This window comes from Ursus americanus, chromosome 30 (genome assembly GCF_024610735.1).
Source record: "Ursus americanus isolate L20-20 chromosome 30, mUrsAme1.1.p, whole genome shotgun sequence".
NCBI classification, from domain to species: domain Eukaryota; kingdom Metazoa; phylum Chordata; class Mammalia; order Carnivora; family Ursidae; genus Ursus; species Ursus americanus.
Window position 1 is genome coordinate 24,562,166 of NC_142156.1, and position 26,740 is coordinate 24,588,905.

Genomic DNA, 26,740 nt, shown 5'->3' on the forward strand with positions numbered 1-26,740 from the left:
TCCTTCTCCCCGCCCCCCCCCCCCCCCCGCAAGGAAATATCTTGCAAGAGCGAGCAGAGGGTTGCCGCAAAGCCAGCTCGGAAGCCATCGCGAGTCCTCGGGCCACATCTGTTCGTGAAGGCGGTCGGTCACGAAGCCATGCTCCGTCTCCAGGGGCGGGGGTTACCTCCCTGGGAGGGGTGTCACAATTTAAGGACATGTTTTACTTTTTTTTTTTTTTTTAAGATCTATTTATTGGGTTGACTGGGTGGCTCAGTGGGTTGGGCATCTGCCTTTGGCTCAGGTTATGATCCCAGGGTCCTGGGATCGAGCCCTGCGTCCGTCGTCCATCCTGCATTGGGCTCCCTGTGTGGAGCCTGCTTCTCCCTCTCCCTCTGCCCCCCACCCCGCTCGTTCCCTCTCTCCCTCCCTTTCTCTCCCTCTCTGTCTTGTGTGCTATCTCTTTCAAATAAATAAACGAAATCTTAAAAAAAAAATCTATTTATTTGAGAGAGAGAACGCGCATGCCAAGTGCAGGCTTGTGCCAGAGGGGGGAGGGGTTGGGGGGGTCCAGAGGGAGAGGTGAAATCAAGAGTCCACCCTTACCCGACTGAGCCCCTCAGGTGCCCCTTAAGGACGTGTTTTAAAGCCACCGCCCACTCCCATTCCACCCCACGGCCTCCTCCCCCTTTGCTCCTCCAACACACGGGCTGCCCCAGGGACTTGGCACGGCCTTCCTGCCTTTGCTAAGCTGACCATCCGTGTGCTGTTGCCATCCTGCTGGTCCCCACCGCCACTGTGCCTGACAAGTGAGGTTCCCCGTGGCTGGCGGGACAGTGAGCACACACTCACTGGCAGGAAAGGAAACACATTCACTCTCTCACTGCTCCGGGGGCCGGAAGCGGGCTTTGCTGGGGTGAAAGCAGGTGCAGGCAGGGCTGGTCCCTCCCGGGGCTCCGAGGCAGGACACGCTGCTCACCCCTTCCAGGGGTTAGGGGCTCCTGGCTGCGGCACTGGGGCCGCTGCTTCCCTTGTCACATGACCTGCTCCCCAGCGCTGAGCCTCCCCGCTCCCTCCTGTAAAGCCCGTGGTGATGACACTGGGCCCACCAGACTGTCCGGGACGATTCGTCCCAAGAGCTCTGACTTCATCACAGCTGCCGAGCCCCTTTGCCACATAAGGGACCACGCTTTCGGATGCCGGGGGTTAGGACGGGGCATCTCTGGGCCCGCGTGATTCGTCTCCCCCCACAGGGACAGGGGTTCAGGCCCGAGCCCCACCACCCCACTGGAGTGAAGGCATGGGGCTGGCGTAAGGGGGCCACCTCCCCTCGAAACCCTGCACTTCGAGAAGGGACCCTACCTGAGCAAGTCATCCCTTTGCATCCAGTACACAGAGGTGACACTTCTCATTTTTATTGATCCTCAGTTACACAAGCAGACCAGAAATGGCTGTTCCTGGTAGGGGCGTCAGGCAGGCTGAGCAGCTGAAGGCCTTGTCCCCCCGCCCCCAACACACACACAGCGCGGTGCCTGCTGTCCTCTCCCGGTCCCTCGAGCAGACCCCAAGCCGAGGATCCCAGGGACAGAGAACCTGCCCGGGGAGTTAGTGACGGGAAGGGCGAGAGGTGCCAAAGCCGGTGTCCCTGGAGGGTGCAGATCACATGCCAGGGCCCGGAGCAGCTCCCCTGCATCAGGCATGAGCCTGGGCTGTGCAGGGACAAGCGTCCCGCAGCCTGAGGCCCCAGAGAAAAAGAGCAGCAGGGGCAGGCAGCAGGACGTGGTGGAGCTCTGGCCTGGGGCTGCTGCCTGCGCTCCAGCCTCGAGTCCTCACCGTGCCCTGTAGTGGGTTCCCTCCAGAACTTTCCCTCTGCACTTGCACACATGCACACAGAGCCCAGGAAAGCTGCAGCCCCCGCCCTTAAAGCTCAGCAAGCCCAAGCCACTGTCCCAAGGCTGTCCCTGCTTGCAGGATGTGGTGCGTGGGGCCCGCCCTGAGCCAGTCCGTGGCTGGGAGATGGTAAGGAGGGATGGGCCCAACCTGGCTTCTATGCTTCAGGCAGTGGGGATCTGCATCATGAACCCGTGGGCTGACAGGGCTAAAGGGGGATTTTCTAAAGGAAATTAGAGGGAGGTGCTGACACCAGAGAAAGGGAGATGGGTGGCAGGCAAGGCTGGATCAAGGGCTCAGAAGGATGATATAGTTATACATATTTGTTTTGTAGGGGCTTTCTGATTTCTTTCCCCACAATTTGTTTTTTTCACTCAACACAGTGTGTGAACAGCCCCCCTGGCACACCTGGATCTAGTCCTTTCTTTCTAACTTCCCTGTAGTGTTCCGCCTTCTGGGTATGTCCATCCAGGTCACCTCCTGGGTCTTAGAAGAGGCACCTGTTTCTCTAGCGCCCCTCCCTCCTCCAGAAATCACAGATTGGAGGGAGCGCCCTCACCTGTGTCCCGGCCCACAGCCGGCACAACCGATCGGACGCGCGGCCCTGCTTTAGTGGGGTCAGCCCTGCACGGACACGTAGGCAGCTTCCGACGGTAAATCAGTCCGTCCTGCCTTCGCCTTCTTCGGCAAAGACGGGAGTGTTTCTCTAGGGCAGACACCAAGAACGCTAGCCATAAAAAATGTACTTTTTAAATTTTAATAGCTGTTCCCTGATGGCCTTCCAGTAAGTCTGTACCCGCTGGCACCCCCCCACCCCGTGGCAACAAAGTCCCCACTTCCCACACCCGGGGCGAATGATGGTATATCACTTTTCCGACATCGCCCATCTGATGGTGAAAAGTGGCCTCTCATCGGTGCTTGGATTCTGTCCACGTTCAAATGCCAGAATTCAGTGGCAGGCTCGAACAGAAAGCAGCAGCTGGGGTGCGGTGGCCTCTGGCAGGAAGTGACACGCCTCGCCCCCCCAGCATCCTTGGTGCTCGCCATGGTCTTCAGCCACCATCTGGACCCACCCGAGGCCACAGTCACAGATACCTCTCTCTTCACCACCATCTGGAATGAGTCCCCCCACCGCACCCTGCTCCAAAGCCTCAAAGGCAGGCCGAGCTCTTACACAGGGGTGCACTGCTCTGGTCTCGCTTCTGAGCTCCTTGATCCAGCCCTGCCTGCCATCCATCTCCCTTACTCTGACTTCGGCACCTCCAGTTTCCTTTAGAAAACCCCCTCCTTCCCATGGTCTATGCAGGCAGGTCAGCTCATTTCCATCCCCTGGCCACATGGTTGGCTCAGCGACAAACACATAATCCACGTCACCCAATGAAAGCCAGCCGGGTCTGTGGCTCACGGGTGTGTGTGTGGCTGGGCTTGCTACTCAGCGAGGATGTTGGGCGAAGCTGTCCTGCGCCGTGGCTGCTGCCATTTGGAGGAATCTTGCCCAAGGATGAAGCCAACGCAGAAATGGAAGGAGGAACTGAGTTCCCATCTAGTCCTTGTGCAACTCGATCCAGCCTTGGCTGACATCAGCGTGGTCAGCGTGCTCTGGGGTGTCCCAGCCTAACAAGCCCCTAAATTTCCTTTCCTTGACTAGAATCAGTTTGAGCCGTGTGCCAGGGCACCTGGCTACGCGGGATCTCAACCAGTCGATACACAGCTGTTCTGCAGCAGGTCCAGAATCTCCCTGCTCTAAAGGGGCCACCAAGGCTCTATCAGTAACAGGGAAGGATGGTGAACGGGACGCTCTGCCTGGAAACCAGCCCTCGCCGCTCCCCCCCCCCAGACCGGGTGACGGGGATCCAGAGGAAGTCGTGGGCTCCGTTTCCCTGACGGGGGGCCTCAACTCTGACAGCACCAGCCGGGAGCAGAGGGTGAAGGGGCGATGGCTGGGAAGTAGTTGTGGACAAGCAGGATGAGAAATCTCACTCAGGTGTGGGGGCGTCTGCATCTGAACCTCGCAGTCCCACCCCCACCCTGCAAGTTATTTAATTTCTTTGGACCTCAGTTTCCTTGTTTGAAAAATGGGAATGATCGTTCCCATCTCACGAGATGCTGTGAGAAGCCAGTGAGATGAGAAAGGGGGCAGGCTGGACCTGTGCCCCGCGCACATCGACCTCCGACAGACGTCAGCATTCACATCCTCCTCCCCAGCCCCGACCCCAGGAGACTCGCGCTCCGACAGCGCCCCGCCCCGCCCCACGCTCACCCCATCCCAGCAGCCACCCCTTTCTTTCGCGGCTCAAGGGCTCCACCAGGCGTCCGCCTGGCGCGCTGCGACTGCCGCTTGGGGTGCCCAACCGTGACCGCGAATCCGGGCTCCAGAGAGGGGTCCGCGGAGCGCGCGGGTGGGCGGGGGGCCGCGTCAGCTCCCTGGGGGCAGCCCCGTCTGCGCACCCCCCGCCTCCCCGAGACCGTCTGGGGACACTCGGAAATCGCCTGCCTTCCGGCCGCCGCAGCCCCAGTCCCCGGTGCACACGCGAGGCGTGGGGCGCGGGTGGGGTCCAAGCACCCGCGCGGGACTCGGGGCCTTTAAGACGGTGGGCGGGGCGAACGCTGCCAGCGGTCATTAGCATATATTAGCATGCCCCGCCCCGCCGCTGGGAGGCGGTGCGCGGGGCTAGGTCGGGCCGGGAGCGGCGCGCAGCAGAGCGGGGCGCACGGGCGCGGAGTGCAGGGGCGCAGAGCGGCGGAACGGGGCGCAGCGGCGCGAGGAGCCGGACGCAGAGGCGTGGGGAGCCGGGCGTAGCGGGGTGCCGGAGCGCGGGGACCTGCACTGCCGCGCCGACGGCCCCACGAGCGGGATGGGGCGCCGCGCGGCCCCTGGGCCCGGCCCGCCGCCCCCCCGGCCCCGGCTCCCGCCGCTGCCGTTGCTGCTGCTCGTGCTGGCGGCCCGCGGGAGCTGGGGCGCGCCCGCGCCCCGCGCGGAGGACCTCAGCTTGGGAGTGGTGAGTGTGCGGCTGGCACACGGGGTCCCGCGGGCGGGGAAGACCCCGTCGGTGCCCCTCGGCGACTGCGGGAGCTCGGGGAACTCTGGACCCATTTCCTAGGCGGAAAGCTGAGGCCAGGGCGCAGGCTGAGCGGCTGACGCGCGCGCACCCGGGGCTGGGAAAGAGGCGCCGTGCGCCTTCCCTGCTCCTTGAGCTCGCAGCGCGCCGCAGCCGCGGGAGGCAGCGGAGGCTGGGGTTGCCTGGCCGGAGCCCTTGTCCGCGGCTTGGAGCGGCCCGAAGGGGGACTCCAGGCAAGTGGGACAGCCGTCGTAGCCGCCCAGGGCAGTGCGCCCCGCGTGCGTTCCCAGTGGGAGTGGCGAGGGGGAGGGGCGCGCACCACCCCCAGGAAAGGTCGGGGCTGCGGAGTGCGGGCGCCCCGGAAAGCCGGTGGCTCTCGAGTTTGCTCCGTGTAGGGTGTTGGGCGGCAAGAGAACCGGCCCCCTGCCCCCCGCTGGGCATGAATCTTGGCCCTATTCCCTGTCCCCTTCCGCCGCCGCCTTGGCCCTGTTTGAGCTTGATGGGGTCCCCCTTTCATTCCCAGGCTCTGATGCAGCCCCACCGACGTCCCCAGCGCCCCTTCCCGTAACACCAGCTGTCCCCCTGCCTTGGGAACCGTCCTGGGGGCGGCGGCAATGGCCTCTACCCGCACCCCTCCCCCATTCAGACTCCTCTGGACCTGGAGGATTGAGATCAGACTTTATGGGTCGCCGCCCCCAGGTTCGAGAGGCCAGGCGAGGGCGCGAGGGGCCGTCGGATTGGAACGATTTCTTCTGGGGCTTCCGCCCCTGCCGCTGCCCTCACTCGGCTGAAACGCGGGGATCCGGGCCGGGGGCCGCGGCCGCCCCCCCCCCCCGCACCCGGCCCACGGACGCCAGCGGTGCCGTGAGGGGTGCTGGCAGAACCCCTCTCCCCACGCCATTGGACTTGCAAGCTGCAGGTGGAGATCAGGCAGGGGAGGCATTTGGCTGGGGGCAGTTGGAGGCATCCGCAGCTCCGTGGAGTTGGCAGGACTCGGCTACAGGTTCTGGCTTCGAAACAGGCGGGGGCCACCCCCGCCCAGCTGGCCCAGCCCTGGAAGCCATCTGGGAGGGTGCAGCCACGGTCCCTGCTGACGGCATCCAGACGCCTGAGGGCCCCCACAGAGGGCTTCCAGCCAAACTGCCCCTGAAATCGGGGTGCCTCAGTTCACCCCCTCCGGGCTCCTTTGTAAATGGGGGTTTCCTGGACCCGCTCCTGGGGTGCATGATCTGGGGGGCAGCGTGTGTCTCGGGGTCCACTCTCCTGCTCAGAGAGGCCCTGCTCCGGAGGCTAAGGAGGGTCCCGCCACACAGTCAGGGATGCTAGTCCCGGCCCAGACAAGCTCCTTTGTCGACCCCGCGCAGTTCTCAAGTTTTTCTCTGCCTGCCCAGAGACAGCGGGCTGGGCACAGTCCTCCCAGCTAGGGCCTGGGCACCTCCTCTTCTCCCTCCCTCGGTTCCCCTGAGCCTCCTGGGGCATGGGGGGCAGTCCCGGGCCAAACTCTGTGGGATGTCCTGGGGCTGGGGGGTCACCTCCTCAGCCTCGAGCCCCAGAGACAGCAGGGCCCTGGCATCTGGCCCAGGGGGGAAGTAGCGGAAGATGCTGCCCCTGACCCTAGAGGCCCCCACCCGGGGCAAGGCCAGGACCGTCCCTCCTAGTGCTGCCAAGCCTGCCTCCTCCTGCCCACGTTTGTGGGCGGAGGGCGGTCTCTGGTGGCCGTCTGGGGAATGACACCTCAGCGCCCCGACCCAGAGGTGCAGGAAGTCTTGGAGACAGGATTTAGGGGCGGAGGGGGGCTCCTGCCCGCCCCCTCTGCCGACCGCCCCGGGGCCCACTGACTGTGCATATTCACATCGGGGGCTGCCAGTGAGGAGAAGGGCCCCTTTGTCAGTGTGACCCAGCTTCTGCCAGCGTCGAGCCCAGCGGGTCCGGAGCACTGGCTGGTCCCCGGGAGAGGCTGGCCTGGCCCAGCCCACTCCGGCTTTAGTGTGAGGACAAAGGCCTGGATTGAGTCCTGCTGCGCCCAGCGAGTGGTGGGCTTTCAGGCCGTGTGGAGAGGGACAAAAGAGTGCGCTGTGCCCTCCTGGGGCCGCGCGGCCAGTCCTTCTGGCCCGGGCTTCTCGTTATTTTATTTCTGGGTGGGTAATACCCGTAGCAAGATGCTCAGGCCGTATGGAGGGGCCTGTGGGAGAACGCCCGTCCTCCCTGCCCTCCCCTCCCTTCCTGAGAAGCCTCTGGAGGTCGCCTGGGCCCTCAGAAGGACGAGGGGACCTGGGCCCCTTACGTCGTGGATGGCGGCCCGCTGCCGCTCCTCCGTGCCTGCTGTCTTCCCTTGGAAGTCTGTCTGGGAGAACGTTCCGTACTGGAACGTCCGGGTCTGGCTGGCGCTCGGTGCCCACGCCCGCTCGCGTCTTTGCACAGACGTCACATCCTCCAGCCGGCCCCGGGCACGGACGTGTGCACTGCTGCTAATATTCTGCTAAGGCAGCAGCAGTGCCAGGAGCCCCTGGTACCTGCAGCGCGGCCACGTGTGGGACCCAGGCCTGGGGGCGGCGGGGGGGAGCCCTGCTGGCGGGTGTGAGCGGGACACGGTGCGTGTTGGCAGACCTGCCAGCCTGGCCCCTCGAGTTTCTGCTCAGGTTTCTGCTTCCGGCAACAAAGTTCTCGTGGCCCCGAACCACGCAGCATCTTTGTGGATCTTGTGATCTTTGACACCCAGACAGGTGACTGGTGTGTGGCTGAGGGTGGCCGGGAACAAGCAAGGAGGCCCCGCGGGGATGGGCAGGATGAGGCCAGTGTCCCCCTCCTGGGCCAGGGGCAGATCGTGGCAGGGGTGATAGTCACCTTCCTGGCCCGGGCCTCAGCCAGGGGCCTCTGGGTCCCTGCTCCTCGATGCTCGCACCCAAGGGAGCCTGTGGGCCCTGCATGCCTTCGGGACTGACATCATAGACCTGGCCTGGGGCCAGGGCCATCCCGCGCACCACACAGCTGCAGACACGCCGCCCAGGGCCAGACCGCACACCCTCGCCAGGACACACAGCGGGAATGGCGAACCCGGGCGTGCGTGCTTTTGTCCTGAGCCTGGAGATGGAAGACTCCCGGGGTCCCCTCCCAGCACCAAGGTGGGAGGTTGAATTTAAATGTGAAGGTCCTAAGACGCACCCAGCCCTCCCCCGCGCCCAGCCTGAGCGTGCTGTGAGCACTGAGTCCTTGTCCTGGAGCGCTCACTGCCTTTGGGGCTGCTGGCCAGTCTGAAAGAAGTCTTTGTGGGGCTTTTGTCCTGCGAGCCAGCGTGGTGTGGGCAGGGCTGAACCCAGGGAGTGTGGACCGGCTGGCCTGGGGGCTTAGGATGCTTTTCCTCTCACATGGGCCCTAGACAGAGCTGGGGGTCTGGACCCAGCCTGGGGGGGGCAGGACCCTGTCTGTAAAACAGGGCTGTTGGGACGTTTGCCTCCGAAGTGCTCTCACCGCATGTTCCCAGGGGGAGGGAGGAATGCAGAGAAGGCTGGACAGGATTTGGGGTTTGGCAGGGGTGTGACGCAGTGCCTTCCGAGGGTGTGTGATTTTTGTCTGTTGGTGCTGATCTGAGTTTTTAGGGAGATACTGTGGGAGTAGGGTCTGTGCTTGGGTCCTGGAGGGCGAGCATCTGCCCCATGTAAGTTGAGAGCCTGTCGGGTCTCCCGAGCACCGTCCAGCTCTCAGGAGCTCAGGACAGAGTGGTCTGGCAGGAAGCACAGCCCAGCTTCCCCACTCGCACAGAATCAGGTCCCACTCCTTACCGGCTGCCGGCTTCTGAATATCTCCAGCCTATACTCCATGGAACTCTGTTCTCTACGGAACTTCCCAGGCTGCTTCCTGCCCCAGGGCCTTTGCATCTGCCGTGCCCAGCTCTGTGAACTCTTGTAGGGCTTGTCACCTGACCAGCTCCTCATCTTTCAGGGCGTAGCCTACTGTCACCACCCCCTCGGGACATCTTCCCTGACCACCATTTAATTAGTCCCTGCACCCTGTCACTCATGTCCCCTCATAGCACAGAGGTCACGGAAATAAGCTCTGAAGCCAGACACCCCGGGCTCCAGTCCCAGCCCTGCCCCATGCTGGCTATGTGACTGTGGGTACACGTCCCAACCTCTCTGGGCCTCCGTGTCCCCATCTGTAAAATGGTGATAATGGTGTCTGCCTCATAAGATTCGTTTAGCAGCTACTGACTTTGCGGCTGCTGTGCACCAGGCATGGCGTGAACGCCGCAGACGGTGCCCTCGGCCTCCCACAGCTGTGCCCTGAGGGTGTCGTGGGCGTTAAGCGGGTTGGCGAAGGGAGGAGTAGTTGTTGGTGTTGGGATCACTTCTGATAACGGTCACGCATGACACAATCACGGCCTGGGGTCACTTGCTGTGCTCACTCGCTTACCTTCCCCAGGATGCTGTCCGCACCCGGAGCCCTGTCTGCAGGGTGGGCTCTCCCAGGCCATCGCTGTCCCCAGGGTGCCCGGCACAGTGAGCGCTCAATCTGGCTGTGTCAGGTGGATGGACAGGGAACGGCGGGCTGTCCAAGGGGGACCTAGGAGCGTCCCCCCGGGGACGACACTGGGATGGACACTGGGGCTTGGGGTCCCCGGGAGCTGCCCACCACCAGCTCCCAGAAGAAGACGAGCACAGGGGGTCCTGCTCTGAGGACCCCCCCAGCTCATTTCCCTTCAGGGTCTTTAGTGGGCAGGGACGGCCGCCAGACCACGGCTCTGCCACGGCTGGATGTGTGACTGCGGGCCTCAGTCTCCTGAGCTGTGAGTGGAGCCGGTGGTCACACTGCCCTGCAAGGGGTCCCGAGTGAAGGTACGCAGGGCGAACCGCGAGCTGGCACCGTGTGCGTACCGGCCGGGCTTGCTGTATTACGGTGAGTGTTTGGGTCCTGAGGGGTGCCCTGAAGCCACTGCCTGCCAGCCCCATGTCTCCTGAGCCACGTCACCGTGGCTGGGGGGTGACCGTCTGCCCGCAGCACGGCCCCACGGCAGCCTCTGCGCCTGGGTTCCCTCATCTGTGCACAGGGGCTAATGCTACGGACACCTGCTCTCTGTGCCCCCTCACGAGGCAGGAGGAGTCCAGCCGGACATGGGCCCTGCAGGGGAAGGGCCCACGGGTCTGCCATCCACGACCACGGTCCCTGCCAGAGCAGCAGGCCCCCAGGCCGGGGACAGTCCCAGGCGCGTGGTGGCCCCACCAGGCTCCAGGGGATCATGTGTCTCCTGGTCACCACAGGCTTTAGGCCCCCATCTGCCACCTATAAGTGGGGACGACAGGGGCCATGCAGGGCGGCAGTGGAGAGGACCACATGAGACCCTGCACCCAGTAAGCAATTCTTGTTCGCCAGCTTGGTGAAGCACAGAACGGCGCAGCCCAGTGCCGACACTATGGGGCTGGGGCTGCGGGTCCCCGGTGCCCACCTGCTGGGGCCGCTCACCTGCTGGGGCCAGAGCTGCCTCCCTGTGACTCTGAAGAGTGGGGAGGGGGGCTAGCCCTGTTGGCGGTGTAACTGGAGGGCACAGGGAAGATAAAAGCCGAGAGGCCTGGGGCCGCGTGGGCGAGCCGGGAAAGGCCAGCCGGAAGCGCTGCACCGCGTTCTGCCAGTGCCCGGCTCCCGGCACCATGTCCCAGCCTTGGTTTCCCCGTCTGCGGTAATGGCCCAGCTCAGGGGTCCCTGGGAGGAGGCAGAGCTCATCCCCGCGGCTGCTGGGGATCCTCCGCGGCGGGGTGGCGGTTGCGGGCTTGGGGCGCCCCAGCTTCTCTCCTCCCCACCCCTTTTCTCCCCTCCCCACGGCCTTCTGGAAGGTTCACCTCCGCTGCAGCAGCCTGGTTGCCCTGGAGACGCGGTCGCCGTGGCGACGGTGCAGGGAGGGCGGGGTGGGCGCGCGGGGAGGGGCCGGCCTGGGCTGGCGCCCCACGGGCTCTGTAGCGACTGGGGTGGGGGGCGAGGACCCCCGGGGGGGCGGGCTTCCTGCGGCGGGCGCCCTGGAGGAGGAGGCGGGGCAGCGTCTGGCCCCTGCTGCAGCCCCGCCGGGAGTTCGGGTGCTGCGCTCCCTGCCCGCATCCCCGGGTTCACGCCCCCGCCGCCCGCACCCATTAGTCTCCTCGGCAGCTTCAAAATGTGCCGCCCCGGGGGGAGGAAGGCCGGCCATTTGGGAGTTCGCCCGTCTCCTCCGGTGAAGGACAGGAGCTGGCAAGTGGAGAGAGCGCTGTCTTCTTAGCTGCGCCTCCCCCAGGGCGCCTCCTCCCTCTGTGGGGGGCCGCCCGCGGGGCCTTCGGGTTCCAGGCACTTGTGCCTCCAACGAAGACAGGCCTGGGCGGGGGTCCCACGGGCTTGCACGCCCAGTGCCGTCCCCGTGGCCACCCGAGGGCCAGTGGCTGCCGTTGTCCCCACACACCCGCCAGGGGCTTATTCTGGCGTCAGACACCTCCATAGGATTTCCCCTGGTCAGCTGGTGGGGTGCTCCCACCCTCCCACTCTGGACTGTCCACGAATGGACCCAGAAGCCCTCCCAGGACTGCAGGGGCCTCAGGGGCCCCAGGAAGGAGACTGAGACCCCTGGGTACTTGAGAGGGGACTGCTTTGTGATGCTAATGTCATGGGAGGGGTCCGCACTGGGGGTAGGTGGGAAGTGCAATAGAGAACACAGATACCCCCTCCCCCAGCCCTTGCCTGCGGGTGGGGGCTCCCTGGCCAGCCCTTCAGATTGGGCCCTGTTCTCAGGGTTTGCCCTGCGGGGGCTGCAAGGCACAGTATTCCCAGGGTCCTGGCAGATGGGAGTGGCCACTGACCCTGGGGGCAGCAGTGCCTGTCCCAGGGCCGTGCCTGCACTCAGCTAACCCTTGTTCAGCAGCACGGGGCCGGCCGGCCTCTCAGACCCTGCTTTTCAGCTTTGGCAAACATTTCAAAGCAGCCTGAAGTGCTCTTGGCTTCTCCAAAGCCAAAGCCGGGAAGCGCGAGGGTCTCCTGGCCAGGCTTCCCTGGGGCCCCGGGGGTGGGGGACCAGGGCTCCTCCGTGAACCCCACAGAGCCCCGTGAGGGGTGGGGCATGGGGCTGCTCAGTGCAGAGACCGAGCTGTTAGCTCGGCCTATGGGGGGGGGGGGTCCTTCTTTCTCATGTCTCAGCCCCAGCCTGCTGGAAGCAGCTGGCCTGGGTGGGGGAAGCCACCCGCTTGGGCGGACCCTTCCCTGGTGAGCAGGGTGGGGCCCACACCCTCATCTGGTATCCTGTGCATCAGGAAACTCCTGAGGGCTTCCTGGAGGAGGCAGCCTTATGGTGCTGAATGGCAGGGCTTTGAAATGTGTGTGTGTGTGTTGACATTCAGAAAGAAAACTGCAACATCAAAACTTTCAAATATTTGTAAAACTTTCCCCAAAAACATGTGTAACCTCAAACGTACATGTTTTGTGCTTATCTGCAGTGCCTAGCCGGGTACTAGTCATGGGACACGGTCCTTGAGATAGATACACTCTAATGTGTTCCAAGTGATGTGAAGGGGGTCCTCCCAAAGGAAGAGGGGTGTTCAGGGACTACAAGGATCTTAACCCCGAGGAGGGCACAGTCCGGGGTGAGGAGGTAGGCCTGTCCCAGCCGATGCCCACCTCGTCTGAGCGTGGGGCACCACTCCTCAGGCCCCTCTGATCAGAAGTGTCCACTTGGAAGGGTCTCCTGATTCCTGTCCATCGAGGGTCAAGTCACTCCCGCTGCCAGCCAGTCCTGTCCCACAACCTCTGAGGACCCCAGGTCCATGCACTGTGTTGGGGGTCTTCTGTCAGGACCGGTGGTTCTGGGCCAATAAGGGTTTGAGGGGTGGGGGTTAAAGGAACAGAGAAACCCCAGGAAAGACTCCGTGTTTCCTGGAAAGAGAGGAATCTAGCCGGTTCTCTGCAGCTGTATGCAAATTGTATGCAAATCACGGAGGTGGCTCCTCCTGGTCCATTGACCCTCCTGAGAATTCCAGGAGGGTGCACTCCCTCCCACCGAGCACCTGCTGGGCCCCCCCTGGGGGCAGAGCCTCTGGGCAGGGGTCCTACTGGCAGGGGCTACAAACTGAAAAGCTTCCGGGGACCCTGTCGGTAGCATAAATGAATTCAGAGTTCTTCAGTGTCCACCAAAAAACAGACCGGCAGGTTGCTGCCTCCCTTGGAGCCAGGCCTGGGCAGCGAGGGGCTCGGGGAATTCCTGTGACCGGCCCCCCCACCTGGGGGTCCTCCCCCACTGGCGAGCCCACCCGCTGTCCACGTGGCCTGAGGCTTTCGGGTCACACAGGCCAGGAAGTGGGCGTGACACCACTTGGTGGTTGAAGCCGAGGCCCCCCCAAGAATGGCGCCAGCACCGCCCTATCTCCTCAGCCCCCCACGGGGTGAAGGTGGTGGGACTTGGGAAGGGGGCTCTATTTGTGTCCGTGAGGAAGGGTCACCTGCCATTCCTGCTTCCTGTTTGGCTCCGGGGACCCCGGTGCCAGGGCCCTTTTCGGCAGATTGTCCCGACAACGCTGTGTATGCTTTATAGAGCGCCCGTGTCAGGTGCCGCTGAGAGCATTTTCCATGTCCTAACTCACGATATCCTCGCGCCCACAGGCAAGGAGACCGCCCAGAGGGGTTGAGGGACTTGTCCGAGGTGCACGGCGAGGAGGTGGCCCAGTGGCACTTGGCCCCAGGCAGCCTGGCTTCAGAGTCTGGGCAGCTCATGACCGGATTTCTAAGACCAGAGTCTGAGCTACGGCCCTTCTCAGTGTGGGTTTCAGACCTTCGATCCTAGACGGCTGCCTCCCGAGGCAGCTCTGGGCCTGAATCTGGCACTTGCCACATGTAATAACCTTTTTAAAATGTCACTTTGTCAAGTGTGCCCTGGGCATCTCCTGGCTCAGGGGAAGTGAGGTGGGACAGGCTGCCGTGGGCGGTTGTTCAGGTGGTGCACTGCTAAAGCTCACCCTTCCGAAGGGGCATCAAGTTTATTCAGACGGCTCTCCAGCATCTGTCTATAAAGTAACTTAGAGAAGGGGCACAAGGCACCCTGTGGGCTAATAGGGGGCTGGGGCCAGTGGTGAACAGGGCTGGCAGAGGCCTGCCCCTCACCCGAAGAGCAGGCAGCTCTTCTTGTGGGGCTGAGCCCACCTCACTCTGCTCTCTGTTCTCAGGAGTGGCTGAGCAGGTTCGGCTACCTGCCCCCCTCGGAGCCCACAGCAGGGCAGCTGCAAACGCAGGAGGAGCTGACCAAGGCCATCACGGCCATGCAGCGGTTCGGAGGTCTGGAGGCCACCGGCATCCTGGGTCAGTCCAGGGGTGGCAGGAGATGGGGTTTCCCCTAACTCCCCCCTCCCTGCCCCGGCTGCACTTTGGGGCCCTTTGCCCTCTCCAGCCTGCCCGTGAGGTGGGGTTAGGCCGAGCCCACTGTCCCTGGGGACACGGACTCCCGTCGGCACGCTCACCACCCCCAGGTGTGGGCACGGTGCAGGGGAGTGTGCGCCAACTGCGCCCAGACCCGTCGGCCCCCCGTCCAGCAGGGTCTCATGCGCTGGTGCCCGTGGGGGCTGAGGGGGCCAGCTGTCGGGTGGGATCCCAGTTGATTCTTGTACCGTGGAAGTGGCGGATCTGTGTGGCCAACACTTGCAGCTTTCCACGGGAAGCCAGAGACCTGGGGGGTTCATGTGAGCACCCCAGTTTTTACATATTGGCGACCGATCGAGGCTTGTAGAGCCCTCCTGTGGGCTGCTGGGGCGCACCTGTGGCCAGGCCTCGGAAGAGGTCTACACGTACGTGTCGCAGCGGAGCTGGTCAGGCGTGTGTGCTGGGAACGGCCGGGAGCATGGGAGGCCGCATGCAGGTCCGGGCCGTGCTGCCCCCCGCCGGCCAGGGCCCCGCGGCGTCCCCTCCCACTGGTGTTAGTAATGCTTTGCACGACCCCTGTCCTGGTCGTAGATGTTAACACCTCACCCCCCAACGCCCCCGCCCCGGCTGTGAAGTCTGGCAAGTCTAGAGCCCCGGGGCAGGGACTGAGGATAGGGCCTGGGGTCAGCTCTCGGGGACTGACCCCCAGCCACCCCTGCAGACGAGGCCACCCTGGCGCTGATGAAGACGCCTCGGTGTTCCCTCCCTGACCTCCCGGCTGCGGCCCCAGCGCGAAGGAGGCGCCAGGCTCCAGCTCCAACCACGTGGAACAGGAGGAGCTTGTCCTGGAGGTGGGTGGGCTGCCCCTGCCTGACTCTCCACGTCCCGGTGCCCGGGGACTGCCGAAACAAGCACCCGTGAGCCAGGCTTCGGGGGTCGGGGAGCGCATCCTCAGTTCCGGAGGCCGTAGGTCCTGGGGTCGTAGGGCTGGCTCCCTCTGAGGCTCCCTGGGCGGGTGGGCGGGGGGCATCCAGCCCCGGCCTCTCTGCTCGAGGTGCTCCTGGCCGCCACCGACCCACAGCTGCAGCCCCTGCGTCCGCCCTCACGCGGCCTTCTCCCAGGCCCCCGTGTCCCCTGCTGTGTCCTCCGAGGACACGTCACCCCATCCAGGAGGCCTCACCTCAGCTCTTCACTAGGAAGAACGGAAAACCCTGTTTCCCAGCAGGGCCTGGATGGGCGACCCTGGGGAGGAATGTGTCCGGGAGACCCCGTCCGCCGGGGGTGGGGGCGCGGCCTGGGCCTGGTGGGCAGACCCCGGGCTCTGACCCCGCCCCCCCCAGGGTCCGCACGTTCCCACGGGACTCGCCCCTGGGCCGCGACACGGTGCGTGCGCTCATGCACTATGCCCTGAAAGTCTGGAGCGACATCGCGCCCCTCAACTTCCACGAGGTGGCGGGCAGCACCGCGGACATCCAGATCGACTTCTCCACGGCTGACCACAACGACGCCTACCCCTTCGACGGCCCCGGCGGCACGGTGGCCCACGCCTTCTTCCCCGGCGACCACCACACCGCGGGGGACGCGCACTTCGATGACGACGAGTCCTGGGCCTTCCGCTCATCAGGTGCGTCCAGCTGACGCTGAGTCCCAGGGACCCGCTGGGTTACAGGGGCCGCTCCAGGCCTGCGGGATGAAGAGCGCCCGTGGCCCGGAGCGGTGTGCGTCTGTCCCGTACATCAAGGCCAGCCTCACCCCACTCTCTCGGGCAGGGGCACCTGCCCTGCTGATCGTGGGCTCGCAGGCCTGGGACGCGGGCTGACGCTGCTTGAGGTGTGTCCCCCCCGACGGGCTGAGCTGGGCTTGTCCTCACCCTGGTCCCAGCCTCCAAGAGGCCTCTACAGGCCGTCACACCCTCACCCCCTCGCTCGCCAAGCCCCACTGGCCCGGGAAGGTGCAGGCCCCCAGGCTCAAGGTGGCCGGATGGGCGGAGCCACGTGGCACAGGGCATGGATGTGGGCCAGGAGATGGGGGCCACTGGGGTGAGTCCACACTCCAGCCCGGGGGGGGGGAGCCCGTCCCCACCTGAGGAACCAGCAGTGACCCCACAGAGCCTTTGGACCCTTTGCCATGGTGGGAGCTGAGGCCCGAGAAGCCCTTGTAGACCCCAGAAGGGCCTCGGCAGGAACCGGGACAGCGGACCCCTCACATCACACCCCTCCGGATGGGTGCCCCCCGGCCCCTGTGCACAAACTTGTCCCATCCTCGTGGCCCGGCCCGGCTGGCAGTCCCTCCCCTGACCCACTGCTCTCTGTGTTCCCAGATGCCCACGATATGGACCTGTTCGCGGTGGCTGTCCATGAGTTTGGCCATGCCATCGGGCTGAGCCACGTGGCAGCCACAAGCTCCATCATGCAGCCCTACTACCAGGGCCCCGTGGGTGATCCCCTGCACTACCGGCTCCCCTACGAGGACAGGGTGCGGGTCTGGCAGCTGTACGGTGAGCCCCCCAAAGTCAGGCACCATCTCCCCGGGCTGGGGACAGAAAGGCAGGGCACCCCCCGAGCACAGCACCCCCAGGAGGAGGGCTCTTCCCGTCTTGTTCACCCGTCTTCGTGTGCTCAGCTTCTGGTCCCTGCATGGCACGCCTTCGCGGCTCCCTCATGCGTGTGGGATGAGCGAACGGCGGTCTGTTGCCAGGGTCCTGGGATGCGGGGCCTGCAGCCCAGTGGCAGAGCTCGCCCCAGAGCCCCCGTGCCCCGGGCGAGATCCCAGGCTGGCCCCAGATAGCTTCACGTGGTGACTCGGGCACGGTTGAGGCGCCCCTGGCCCTGTGCAAACCTCATGTGTGCCTGGTGGCCCCTCTTTACACCTACGAGGGAGGACCGGCTGGGGCAGGATGGCCCGTGGCGGCCGACAGAGCTGGCCCTGAGCCCAGAGCCCTGCTCGGACACCTGCCCTGCTGGGGATACGTCAGGAACTGGCACGGAGGGAGGCCCCATCCCGTAGCGGGCGTGGGCCTGGGCCAGAGGCCGTGTGCGGCTTCTGTCTCCCTGCCCCAACCCCCATCTGCCCCCCTCGGAGGCCAGACCCTGCCTCCCCTTCCTGCACAGCAGCCCTGCCCCCACCCCTGCAAGCTCCCCCCAGCGCCCGCCGCGCCACTGGGCTTTTCCTACCAGAGTAAAACGCACCACGTTAACCACTCGGAACACGCAGGTCAGTGGCATTGACCCCGTTCACAGTGTTGCCATCTGCCACTTCTGCCTAGTTCCAGAACATTCCTCACCACCCAGCAGCCACTGACCTCCTTTCTGTTCGTCTGCCCCATGTGGACTTCTCACGCAATGAAATTGCACCCGAGTGGCCTTTCATGTCTGGCTTCTCTCACGGGGCGCGCTTTCCCAAGCCCTCGTCCCGCTCACGTCCCGCCCACGTCCCGTCGCTGCTTCCCTCCTCTGTTGCCCAGTGAGTCCATCCGTCCACTCGCGCTGGTGGACGCTTGCGGCATTCCCACGTTTTGGCTGCTGTGCACATTCACAGACCAGTTTTGGTTGGAACCCCTGTTTTTGGGTTTTTGGGGTGTGCACCTGCAAGGAGGCCTGGGGGGCAACCTCATTCAACCCCTGGGGGTTAAGGAGGGGTCGTGGGGACCCCTGTGTCTCCTACTCATGCTGCGATGTTCTGGGCCCCGGGCATGCGCAGGGCCCGCCACCCCCTGGCCACAGTTCCGTATTGGGGGGTCCTCAGAAGGCGGTGGGATTTGCAGAGAGGCGGCCCTTCAATGCAGCTTCTTGTCTCCACAGGCGTGCGGGAGTCCGTGTCCCCCACGGCACAGCCAGACACCCCGGAGCCCAAGGAGCCCCCGCTCCTGCCAGAGCCCCCCGACAATCGGTCCAGCACCCCGTAAGCCATGGGCCCCTGGTCTGCATTCTGTGGCTGGTACCACCCCCAACAGTGGCTCGGAGCCCCCAGGCTCTTCTGAGAAAATCACAGCTCCGGGGCCACGTCCTGAGCGCGGCTCCCTGTCCTCAAACCCCCCAGACGGTGGAGGGGCACCTGCCCACCCCGACCTGGGCTGCAGGGGTGCTGGAACCCCCTTACCCTTTGTCGCAGACGTGAGCCCATGATGTTCCCTGATGCTCCGCTCGCTCCGCGCTCTGTCTCAGCCCCCCTGGACCGCGGAACAGGGACGCGGGCTTTGCGTTCTTGTTTATTAATTGAAGTATAGTCGACGTACAAAAAGGGCCTCCTTTTAATTCCCTTCTCTCTGACGCGCTCCGTTGTCCTGCGTCTCGGAGCCTGCGGGCAATGACGTGGGGTGTGAAGCCCAGCTCCTCCTAGTGGCTCAGGAATGGGGGCTCCTCCCAGCCTGCCCGGGTCTGTGCCCCCAGCCCCCCTCCCCTGCCCCCCCCCCGCTCTCTCTCCCCCAACCCCTCCCCTCTCCCTGCACACTCTCCCCACCACCCTCCCTCTCCCCTCAACCCCTCCCTCCCCCTCCCCCGGCCCCTGCCCTCTCCCCCTCCTCCAGCCCTCTCCCCCAGCCCCCTGGCTCTCTCTCCCCCAACCCCTCCCCTCCCCCTGCACTCTCTCCCCCCCACCATCTGTCCCCCCCGAACTCTCCCTCTTCCCTTCCCCAGGCCCTCCCACCCAACCCCTCCGTCCCCCCTCCCCCCCCATGCCCCCCTGGCTCTCTCTCCCCCCTCCCCCTGCCCCCTTCCCCCTCCCCCAGCCCGCTGGCTCTCTCTCCCCCAGGGCCAGGAGGGATGTGCCTCACCGCTGCAGCACTGACTTTGACGCCGTGGCCCAGATCCGTGGCGAGGCCTTTTTCTTCAAAGGTAACCCCCACCCGGTCCAGCTGATGGATGGCAGGGCAGCCCCTTCGGGCCGCAGACCGGCCCCCTGCAGCCGCACCCCTCTCTGTCCCCCCAGGCAAGTACTTCTGGCGGCTGACGCGGGACGGGCACCTGGTGTCGCTGCAGCCGGCGCAGATGCACCGTTTCTGGCGGGGTCTGCCGCTGCACCTGGACAGCGTGGACGCCGTGTACGAGCGCGCCAGTGACCACAAGATTGTCTTCTTCAAAGGTGGGTGGGCCCCACCTGGCGCTGCCTGTATGGCTGCTGGGACCTGGGCGAGCCCCCGCGGTCTGCTCCAAGCCCAGGGTGGGGGCAGCTCACTCACTTGTGCACGCCGCCTGTGTGTATTTATTGAGCACCTACTGTGTCCTCGTGCCGTGGCAGCCATTGCGGGCACACGGTGGGCAACACAGGCAGAGACCCTCGATCCGGCAGGAGGCACGCGATTAGCACCTGCAGGTGGTGAGGGACTTAGTTTCAGATAGACCTGAGGGAACAGCATTCTGGGCAGAGGGAATGGCCAGTGCAAAGGCGCCAGGGCAAGGACCATCCTGCCGAGCGCCCAGCGCCCCAAGGAGGGTGTGAGGCCAGTGTGGGGTGCAGGAGGCCCAAGGAGGGTGTGAGGCCGGCGTGGGGTGCAGGAGGCCCAAGGAGGGTGTGAGGCCGGCATGGGGTGCAGGAGCCTGGAAGTGCAGGTCTGCACCTGCGGGGAGGGAGCTAGGTTTTTTTCCCAGCATGGTGGGAGCCCCGCCCAGCTCCCACGTCTCCCTCGTCTCCCTCGTCTCCCTCGTCTCCCATGTTGTTGGGGATGACAGGTCTGCTGGCAGCCGGTGTCATTCCACACTACACCCCACTCCCTGGGCTGGGCTGGGGCAGGCGCTGCTCTTGGGGCACGGCCAGGATGCTGGGCCTGTGGCAGGAGCTCCTCAGGTCTCTGGGCACCTCAGGGGTGGGGAGCCTTCCCGTCACACCCTCCTGCCCTGGCCCAGGCTTACCAGCCCCGCCTTGTGCGCGCTCCAGAGCCTGACACCTCCACACCCGGGGACCCCTGGAGCCACACGCTGTGTCCCCCCACCCTGCTGGCCGAATCACTGCCCAAGGCCATGGGCATGGCAGTGGGACCTGCAGGGCACAGTCTTCTAGGTTGGGGTTATTTCTCAACAGTTGAGCATCGGGAGACCCCCATGGCCCTAGCATTGGGGTGGCCACCTGACACCTGTGCTGAGTGCAGGAGAGCGGGGCGGCTGGGTCAGGTTGGCCACCCGCCTCGTGCCCCCCGCTCCAGCTCCGGGGAAGCCTGGCAGCCCTTACTGGGTCCACATCCCATCGGTGGGGAAAGGAGTAGCGGAGGCCTGAGGCCCCAGGTCAGGGGCCGGCAGGGCTGGTTCCTTCTGAGGCTGCAAGGGAGACTGGCCCCCCACCCCCCGCCCCACCTGTGTCCCCGCCGGGCTTCGTCCCGTGTGTCTCACTGTGCGTGTGTCGTCTCTGACAAGGGTGCCACTCCGCGGATGTCAGGCCCACTCGACTCCAGCACGACTTCACTCTTAACTAATTTCACCTGCAAACACCCCGTTTCTACGTGAGTCTGGTGCTGAGGTCCAAGTGCATGTGAATTTGGGGGAGCGTTTTCAACCCAGCGCAGCAGCTCTTTGAACCCAAACGGGGGACCCTGTTTCTTTGAGGAGGTAACGAATATTCCGCGTTTCTCATGCTCCTTCCCGTCACCGGCCAGCGCGTGGTCGGGGCCGGGCACCTGTCAGCGGTGAGCTGTCGGGGTAACCAGTCAGTACTGGCCCCAGACAGTGGGTCTGGCCGCCGTCCCTGGGGCGAGCCAGGAGCCGGGCCAGGGGGGCTCCCCGTAGATGGCACCGTTCTCTCAACCTTCCAAAAAGCAAAGTTGGAAGACTGCTTACGACTCTTATATCGTTTGTACTTGACGTTCGCCTCCCTGGACCGACCACCGCTTTTCCAAGAGAGCGCGTGCGTGCGAGGGGCTGCATGCACCTGCTCTGTCCTTGTTCCGCGCAAACAGCCGCCTGCCACGCACGCTGGCCGTCCCCTGTCTCTGGGCCTCGAGAGAGCTTGGAGGTGGCTTCACGTCACTGCAGAAGGAGCCTCCTCGTTCCTCAAACCTCTGTTCTGGGAGATAATTTCCGACCTCGGGGAACGTGGCAGAAACAGTACGTGAACGCCCGCGTGCCCGGCGTCCAGCATCACGCCTTGTTCATGTTTTGCTTGATTTGCTTCCTTTTCTTCCCATGGACGGTTCTACGCTTGTGTTCTCCTGACCCGACGACGAGGGAGCGGCCACACCAGGACCCTTTACGCAGCGTCTGCCCTCCCCTGGGCGCGTCCGCAGCGTCCCGCCGGCGCCCCTCGGGCAGGTCACCTGGCAGTCTCTGCTTCTGCTCCTTTAGCAGGAGCGTCGGAGACGGATGTGCCCCGCGCCGCCCTGCCCACGGCGGGAGCTGTCTGATGTCCGCTGAGCCCGCCGGGGGTAGCACCCCCGCGTCTCCTGCCCTTTGTGCGGTGGACACACCTGCCCTCTCGGCTGTAGGGGGCCCGTTCTGCAGGTGTGTGGGTTTCCTTCGTGCACCCCCCCATCAGACACTCCAGTCGTCTGCTGTCTCCGGCTAAGGATTTTTAAAAATTATGTTTACTTTCAATTGTGGTAAAACACACACACACACACACACACACACACACACAACTTTGCCATCTTAACCACGTCTACGTGCACAGTTCAGGGCATGAGGCACCTTGCCATGGTGTCCAGCCACCACTGTCACCTCCAGGACGCTTCCATCTTCCCGTGAAACACCGAGCCCCCAGCCCCTGGCGCCCACCGTCCACTTTCCGTCAGTGGATTGGACGGGACGACTCGCAGACGTGGAGCCATACCGCACGTGTCCTTTCGTGACGACTCACTCCCCGCGGCATCGTGTCCTCAAGGCTCATCCGTGCTGTGGCAGGTGTCCCCGCGTCTGTCCGGTGTAAGGCTGGGTCATCGATTGTGTGTGGATGGCCCACCCGCGGACGCCCGGGTGCTGCCCCCTCCTGGCTGCTGTGAATGATGCTGCTGTGACCACGGGCGTGCAGAGAGTGAGACCCTGCTTTCGACTGTGTGTCTGCCTGGCAGTGGGATTTCCGGAGCCTCCGTGTCTCACGTTTGGAGGACCATCCACGCTGTTTTCCCAGGGCCACCCGGGTCACATTCCCGCCAGCAGGACATAGTTTGTCCATGTCCTCACCAACACTTGGTTTTTTCAGGTTTTTTTTTAAGATTTTATTTATTTATTTGACCGAGAGACAGCCAGCGAGAGAGGGAACACAAGCAGGGGGAGTGGGAGAGGAAGAAGCAGGCTCCCAGCGGAGGAGCCTGATGTGGGGCTCGATCCCAGAGCGCTGGGATCACGCCCTGAGCCGAAGGCAGACGCTTAATGACTGAGCCACCCAGGTGCCCCTCTTTTCAGGTTTTTTGGTCGAGGCTGTTCTCATGGGTGTGAGAGGGTCTCCCGTGGTGGTTTTGATTTGCGTTTCCCTAATTAGCGACCTTGAGCGTCTCTTCATGTTGCCTGTTGGCCTTTTCAATATCTTCCTTGGAGAAATGTCTGTTCCAATGCTTTGGCAAAGGATTGTCAAGTGTTTTCCTCCTCTTACCGCCCCCCCGCCGCCGTACGTAACAGGCTGCTCGTCGCCACGCCGGACGGGAGAACTTAGCGGGCAGCACAGTGCCCTGGCGAGTCCAGAGCGCTGTCGAGGACACACCCAGAGACCGTCTGAAGCCATTTCTTCTTAATTTTACATACGGATTTGAAGCTCTTGGTGATCTCTAAACGTTTTGCTTCTGTGTAAACACTGACAAGGGTGCCCTTGCGTCGCTCCAGGCCCCGACGAGTCTGTGCCCGTGGAGACGCGGCCTCGTCACAACAGGGGGTGAGGCGGGACAGAGCGCAGCGGCCTCCCGGGCCAGGCCGTCCACTCCAGTGCGTGGAGTGGGTGCCCTGTCAGAACCCGGGGTCTCAGGCCACCGGCAGGTGGGCCAACCCCGTGCCGGGCACAGAGTAGGTGCTCAGTAAATACGCGTGAGGCCCCGGGGTGCAGTGGGGCCGGGGCAATGGCATGGGGTGGCTGACGGGGAGCGGAAGGACTGGAGCCTCCGCCCCACGGGGTGGGCCGAGCTCTGGCCCACGGCGCTCTCTCTCACCCCCAGGAGACAGATACTGGGTATTTAAGGACAATAACGTAGAGGAAGGATACCCGCGGCCCGTCTCAGACTTCGGCCTCCCGCCGGGCGGCATCGACGCTGCCTTCTCCTGGGCCCACAATGACAAGACTTATTTCTTTAAGGACCAGCTGTACTGGCGCTTCGATGAGCACACAAGGCGCATGGACCCCGGCCACCCCGCCCGGAGCCCCCCGTGGAGGGGCATCCCCAGCACGCTCGACGACGCCATGCGCTGGTCCGACGGTGAGCCCCACAAGGCCTCAGCCTCCCCACCTGTGGAATGGGGATCACAGTGGGCCTGTGCCCCCACCAACCACCCGGGGTCACCGCTACGTGCAGCCTCCTGCTGCCTCATGTGCCCCAGGGCCTTTGCACCTGCCCCACATCCCACAGATGCTGCCCAGACATCAGCATGGCCCCTCCCTCATGCCTCAGGCCCACATGGTGCAGCCCCACTGGCAGAGGGGAGAATACATCTCCCTCCCTACGGGGCAGCTGACGGGGCCAGATGTTTCCTTTCTGTTTTCAAAGCCGTGTTCCCAACACCTAGAATGGCCTGGCACACAGTAGGCCCTCAATAAATATCCCATAAGAGAGAAACCAAGAGGTTCTCTCATCCATCCCCCTGCCTCCTGGCAGCTTCTCCAAGCTTTTCCAGGCCTGGGAGGCCCTGGGTGCCCCCAGATGACCACCGGGGCTGAGACAGACTGACCGTGGCAGACACTGCGCTTCCCCTTCGCTGTGGGCCCACACCCCGCTCCCTTATCCTCCTGCTGTCTAGCCTCACCCCTGCCTGCCGCAGTCACAGCTCACTCCCTCTTCTCCCCCAGGTGCTGCTTACTTCTTCCACGGCAAGGAGTACTGGAAGGTGCTGGACAGTGAGCTGGAGGCAGCGCCCGGGTACCCCCAGTCCACAGCGCGGGACTGGCTGGTCTGCAGAGACCCGCAGGCGGACCCGGAGGGTGCGGGCGGAGAGGCTGGGGCCCACGCCCGGCCAGGACAGCACGGCCGGAGCCGCGCAGAGGATGGCTTCGAGGTCTGCTCTTGCACTTCGCCCGCCTCCCCTCCCCCGGGGGCCTCGGGCGCACTGCTGGCGGCCTCCCTGCTGCTGCCCCTGGGTGCATTGTGGACAGCGGCCCGAGTCCTGGCGCTCTGACAGCCGCCGGCCTGCGAGAGGGCAGATGGGTCCCAGCTGGGGCCTCCCAGGACAAGGACGAGTGCCCCCACCCCTCCAGTGCCCGGACCAAGAGTTCCTGCAGCGCCACACGTGGCCCTGGGGCCCCAGCCTTGCTGAGAAGGACGCATGGCCAACTCTGAGCAAAGGCCACCTGGTCGCACCCCCACAGGTGGCGAAGAGGCCAGCAGAGGGCGCTGCCCCTCGAAAACACCTGCCCTTCCTCTTCGGCACGGGAGGCCTGACTGCCAGCTATTGGGTGGGGAGACTCCTTGGGGCCGGGCTGGGGACAGGAGCCGTCCTTCCGGCCAGCGCACAGCTGGATCACCAGGACTCAAGTGATGAGCCCGGGGAGGCAGGGTTGGGCGTTGGGGGGCTACACTGCCCCAGCCTTGCTGGCCCCGGGAAGAGCAGCCGGTCTGAGCCAGCCAGCAGCCCGTCCGTCGGCACCACCAACCCCGTCTCACGCCTATACTGCTGCCCCTGGTGCTTCCGCCCACCCGGGGGGCTTCTGTCCCCCACCCCTGTGGGTCTGCAGTTGCCTTGCACAGGGCAGCCTCCAGCCCACAGATGAGTCCCCCAAGCTGGGGCCGAGGCCGGTCCCCCTCTTGACACATTTCAGACAAACACGACTTCTCCCTGCTTCCTGCTGGCTTGGCCTGGCTCCCTGGTGCCCTGCAGGCGGGGGCCACAGGGTGAATGTCCTCGGGGGCCTGGAGGGCCGGTGCAGACCTGGCCCCAGAACTTTCTGCGCTTGGGAGGGGCGGGGGCTTCCAGGAAGAGGCCTGTGCGGTGCTCACTTCCTCCCCTGGTGTTCACCAACCCCTTCCTCTCCAGCACCTCCTGACCCACCCTGTACCCCGTCCATACACCCGTTTCCTAGGCCAGGGAGCCGAGGGCCAGTCCCAGGACATGAGCCCGCTTCCTGCAGGGATCAGGTCTCGGAACCCAGGCCCTGGCACGTTCGCCCAGCGCTCGCTGATGGAGCCCCTCCCTGCGTGCACACGCTCGCTGCTCCGAGCCAACCTGGAGAACGCGCCTGTGCCCGTTCTGGGTGAAGCACCTAGGATGCCAGCTGCCAAAACCAGGGAGCCACCCAGCAGGAAGTGCAGGGAGGCAGCTGGGTGGGCAGTCTAGGCACCGCCCTCCCGCCCAGGGACGCAGACGGAGCTGCGCCCCTGAGTCAGGAGAGACGGCCTGTGCTGGAAGTCCGGGTGTGGGTGGCCTACCCCCCAGCGGCTCCTCCTTCCTAACCGAGGCCCACCCCCCACCTCTGCTCTGGGTGTTAGGCCCCGCCCCGTCCGCAGGGAGGGCGTGGTGATCCCTCCCATTCCAGCGAGGCTCATAGGCCCCAGGTGGGCGCACAGAGGGCCTGCCTGGCCATGTTGGAGCAAGCGTCCCCAAGCGGCACCGGCATAACCCGGACCTGGCAGAATGCAGGCTCTCGGCCCTGCCCCCGCCATCAGAGCACGCTGGGTGGGGCTGGTCGTGTGTGCTAACCCCCACGCCCCCACCCCCCGTCCGTGCCTATGACACACTGCTCTCCTGGAGGTCCAGAAAGGCTGCCCTGAGCAGGACGGGCAGAAGCAATGGGAGGAGTCGGTTGTACAGTCAGATGGAGGAGGCAGGCCCGGGGGGAAAGCAGCGGGTGCATATATGGAGGGAGGGAGGGGGACCCAGGAGGGTGGGGACAGCCCATGGGGGTTCCCTCCCTGCAAAACGGGGAGCCATCCAGTTCCCGCCTACCCCCCCTTCTCCACCACCAGCTCCAGGGAGGGACAGAAACGTTCGCATTTCTTAGAGGAGAGCACAGGCGCCTACAGCCCCACACCCCACCCCTACCCAACACCCAGCCAGCAGCAGCAGGTCCAGAGCCCACCCTGGATGCAGATGCGTGGCCGCCCCTGCCGGGGGCCGGCTCCAGTGCCAGGCCCTGCTCACTGGGCCATGCCAGGCCACATCGCCCGCCCGTCTGCCTGCCATGTGGCCCGTGGAGCCGGGAGGGGTCTCCGCCTGTCAGACCAGACAAGACAGGCAGGAGGTCCTTCTGGGCAGAACAGACTGCCTCCTGCCCATTGAGGATGCCCCCAGCATGGTCCTACTTTGTTCTGCAGCTTTGGGGGAGCCCGCCCTAGGCCCTTGTGCAGATGGGGAAACGTTCCAGAGAGGGTCCCCAAGTCCCCAGGGTGCACAGCTGGCAGGACCAGG

At 64.7% G+C, this 26,740-nt stretch overlaps 1 protein-coding gene across 1 annotated transcript; it reads left to right on the plus strand.

The window, feature by feature from the left end:
• The first annotated feature begins 14,109 nt into the window (after positions 1–14,109).
• On the plus strand, positions 14,110–25,178 carry MMP17 (matrix metallopeptidase 17). The gene is made up of 9 exons (XM_045814671.2): positions 14,110–14,222; positions 15,001–15,130; positions 15,620–15,903; positions 16,600–16,776; positions 18,080–18,179; positions 19,029–19,111; positions 19,206–19,358; positions 23,344–23,601; positions 24,189–25,178. Exons 1-9 carry the CDS (start codon positions 14,183–14,185, stop codon positions 24,512–24,514), a joined length of 1,551 nt encoding a protein of 516 aa, XP_045670627.2. The 5' UTR covers positions 14,110–14,182; the 3' UTR covers positions 24,515–25,178.
• Positions 25,179–26,740: the final 1,562 nt, after the last annotated feature.

Bases quoted from the DNA above. Each gene is read 5' to 3' on its own strand.
- MMP17 (XM_045814671.2), top strand. From the start codon at position 14,183: ATGCAGCGGTTCGGAGGTCTGGAGGCCACCGGCATCCTGG. The intron at 18,180-19,028 runs GTAAGCCATGGG...TCTCTCCCCCAG, and splicing joins GACAATCGGTCCAGCACCCC to GGCCAGGAGGGATGTGCCTC. The intron at 19,112-19,205 runs GTAACCCCCACC...CTGTCCCCCCAG, and splicing joins CGAGGCCTTTTTCTTCAAAG to GCAAGTACTTCTGGCGGCTG.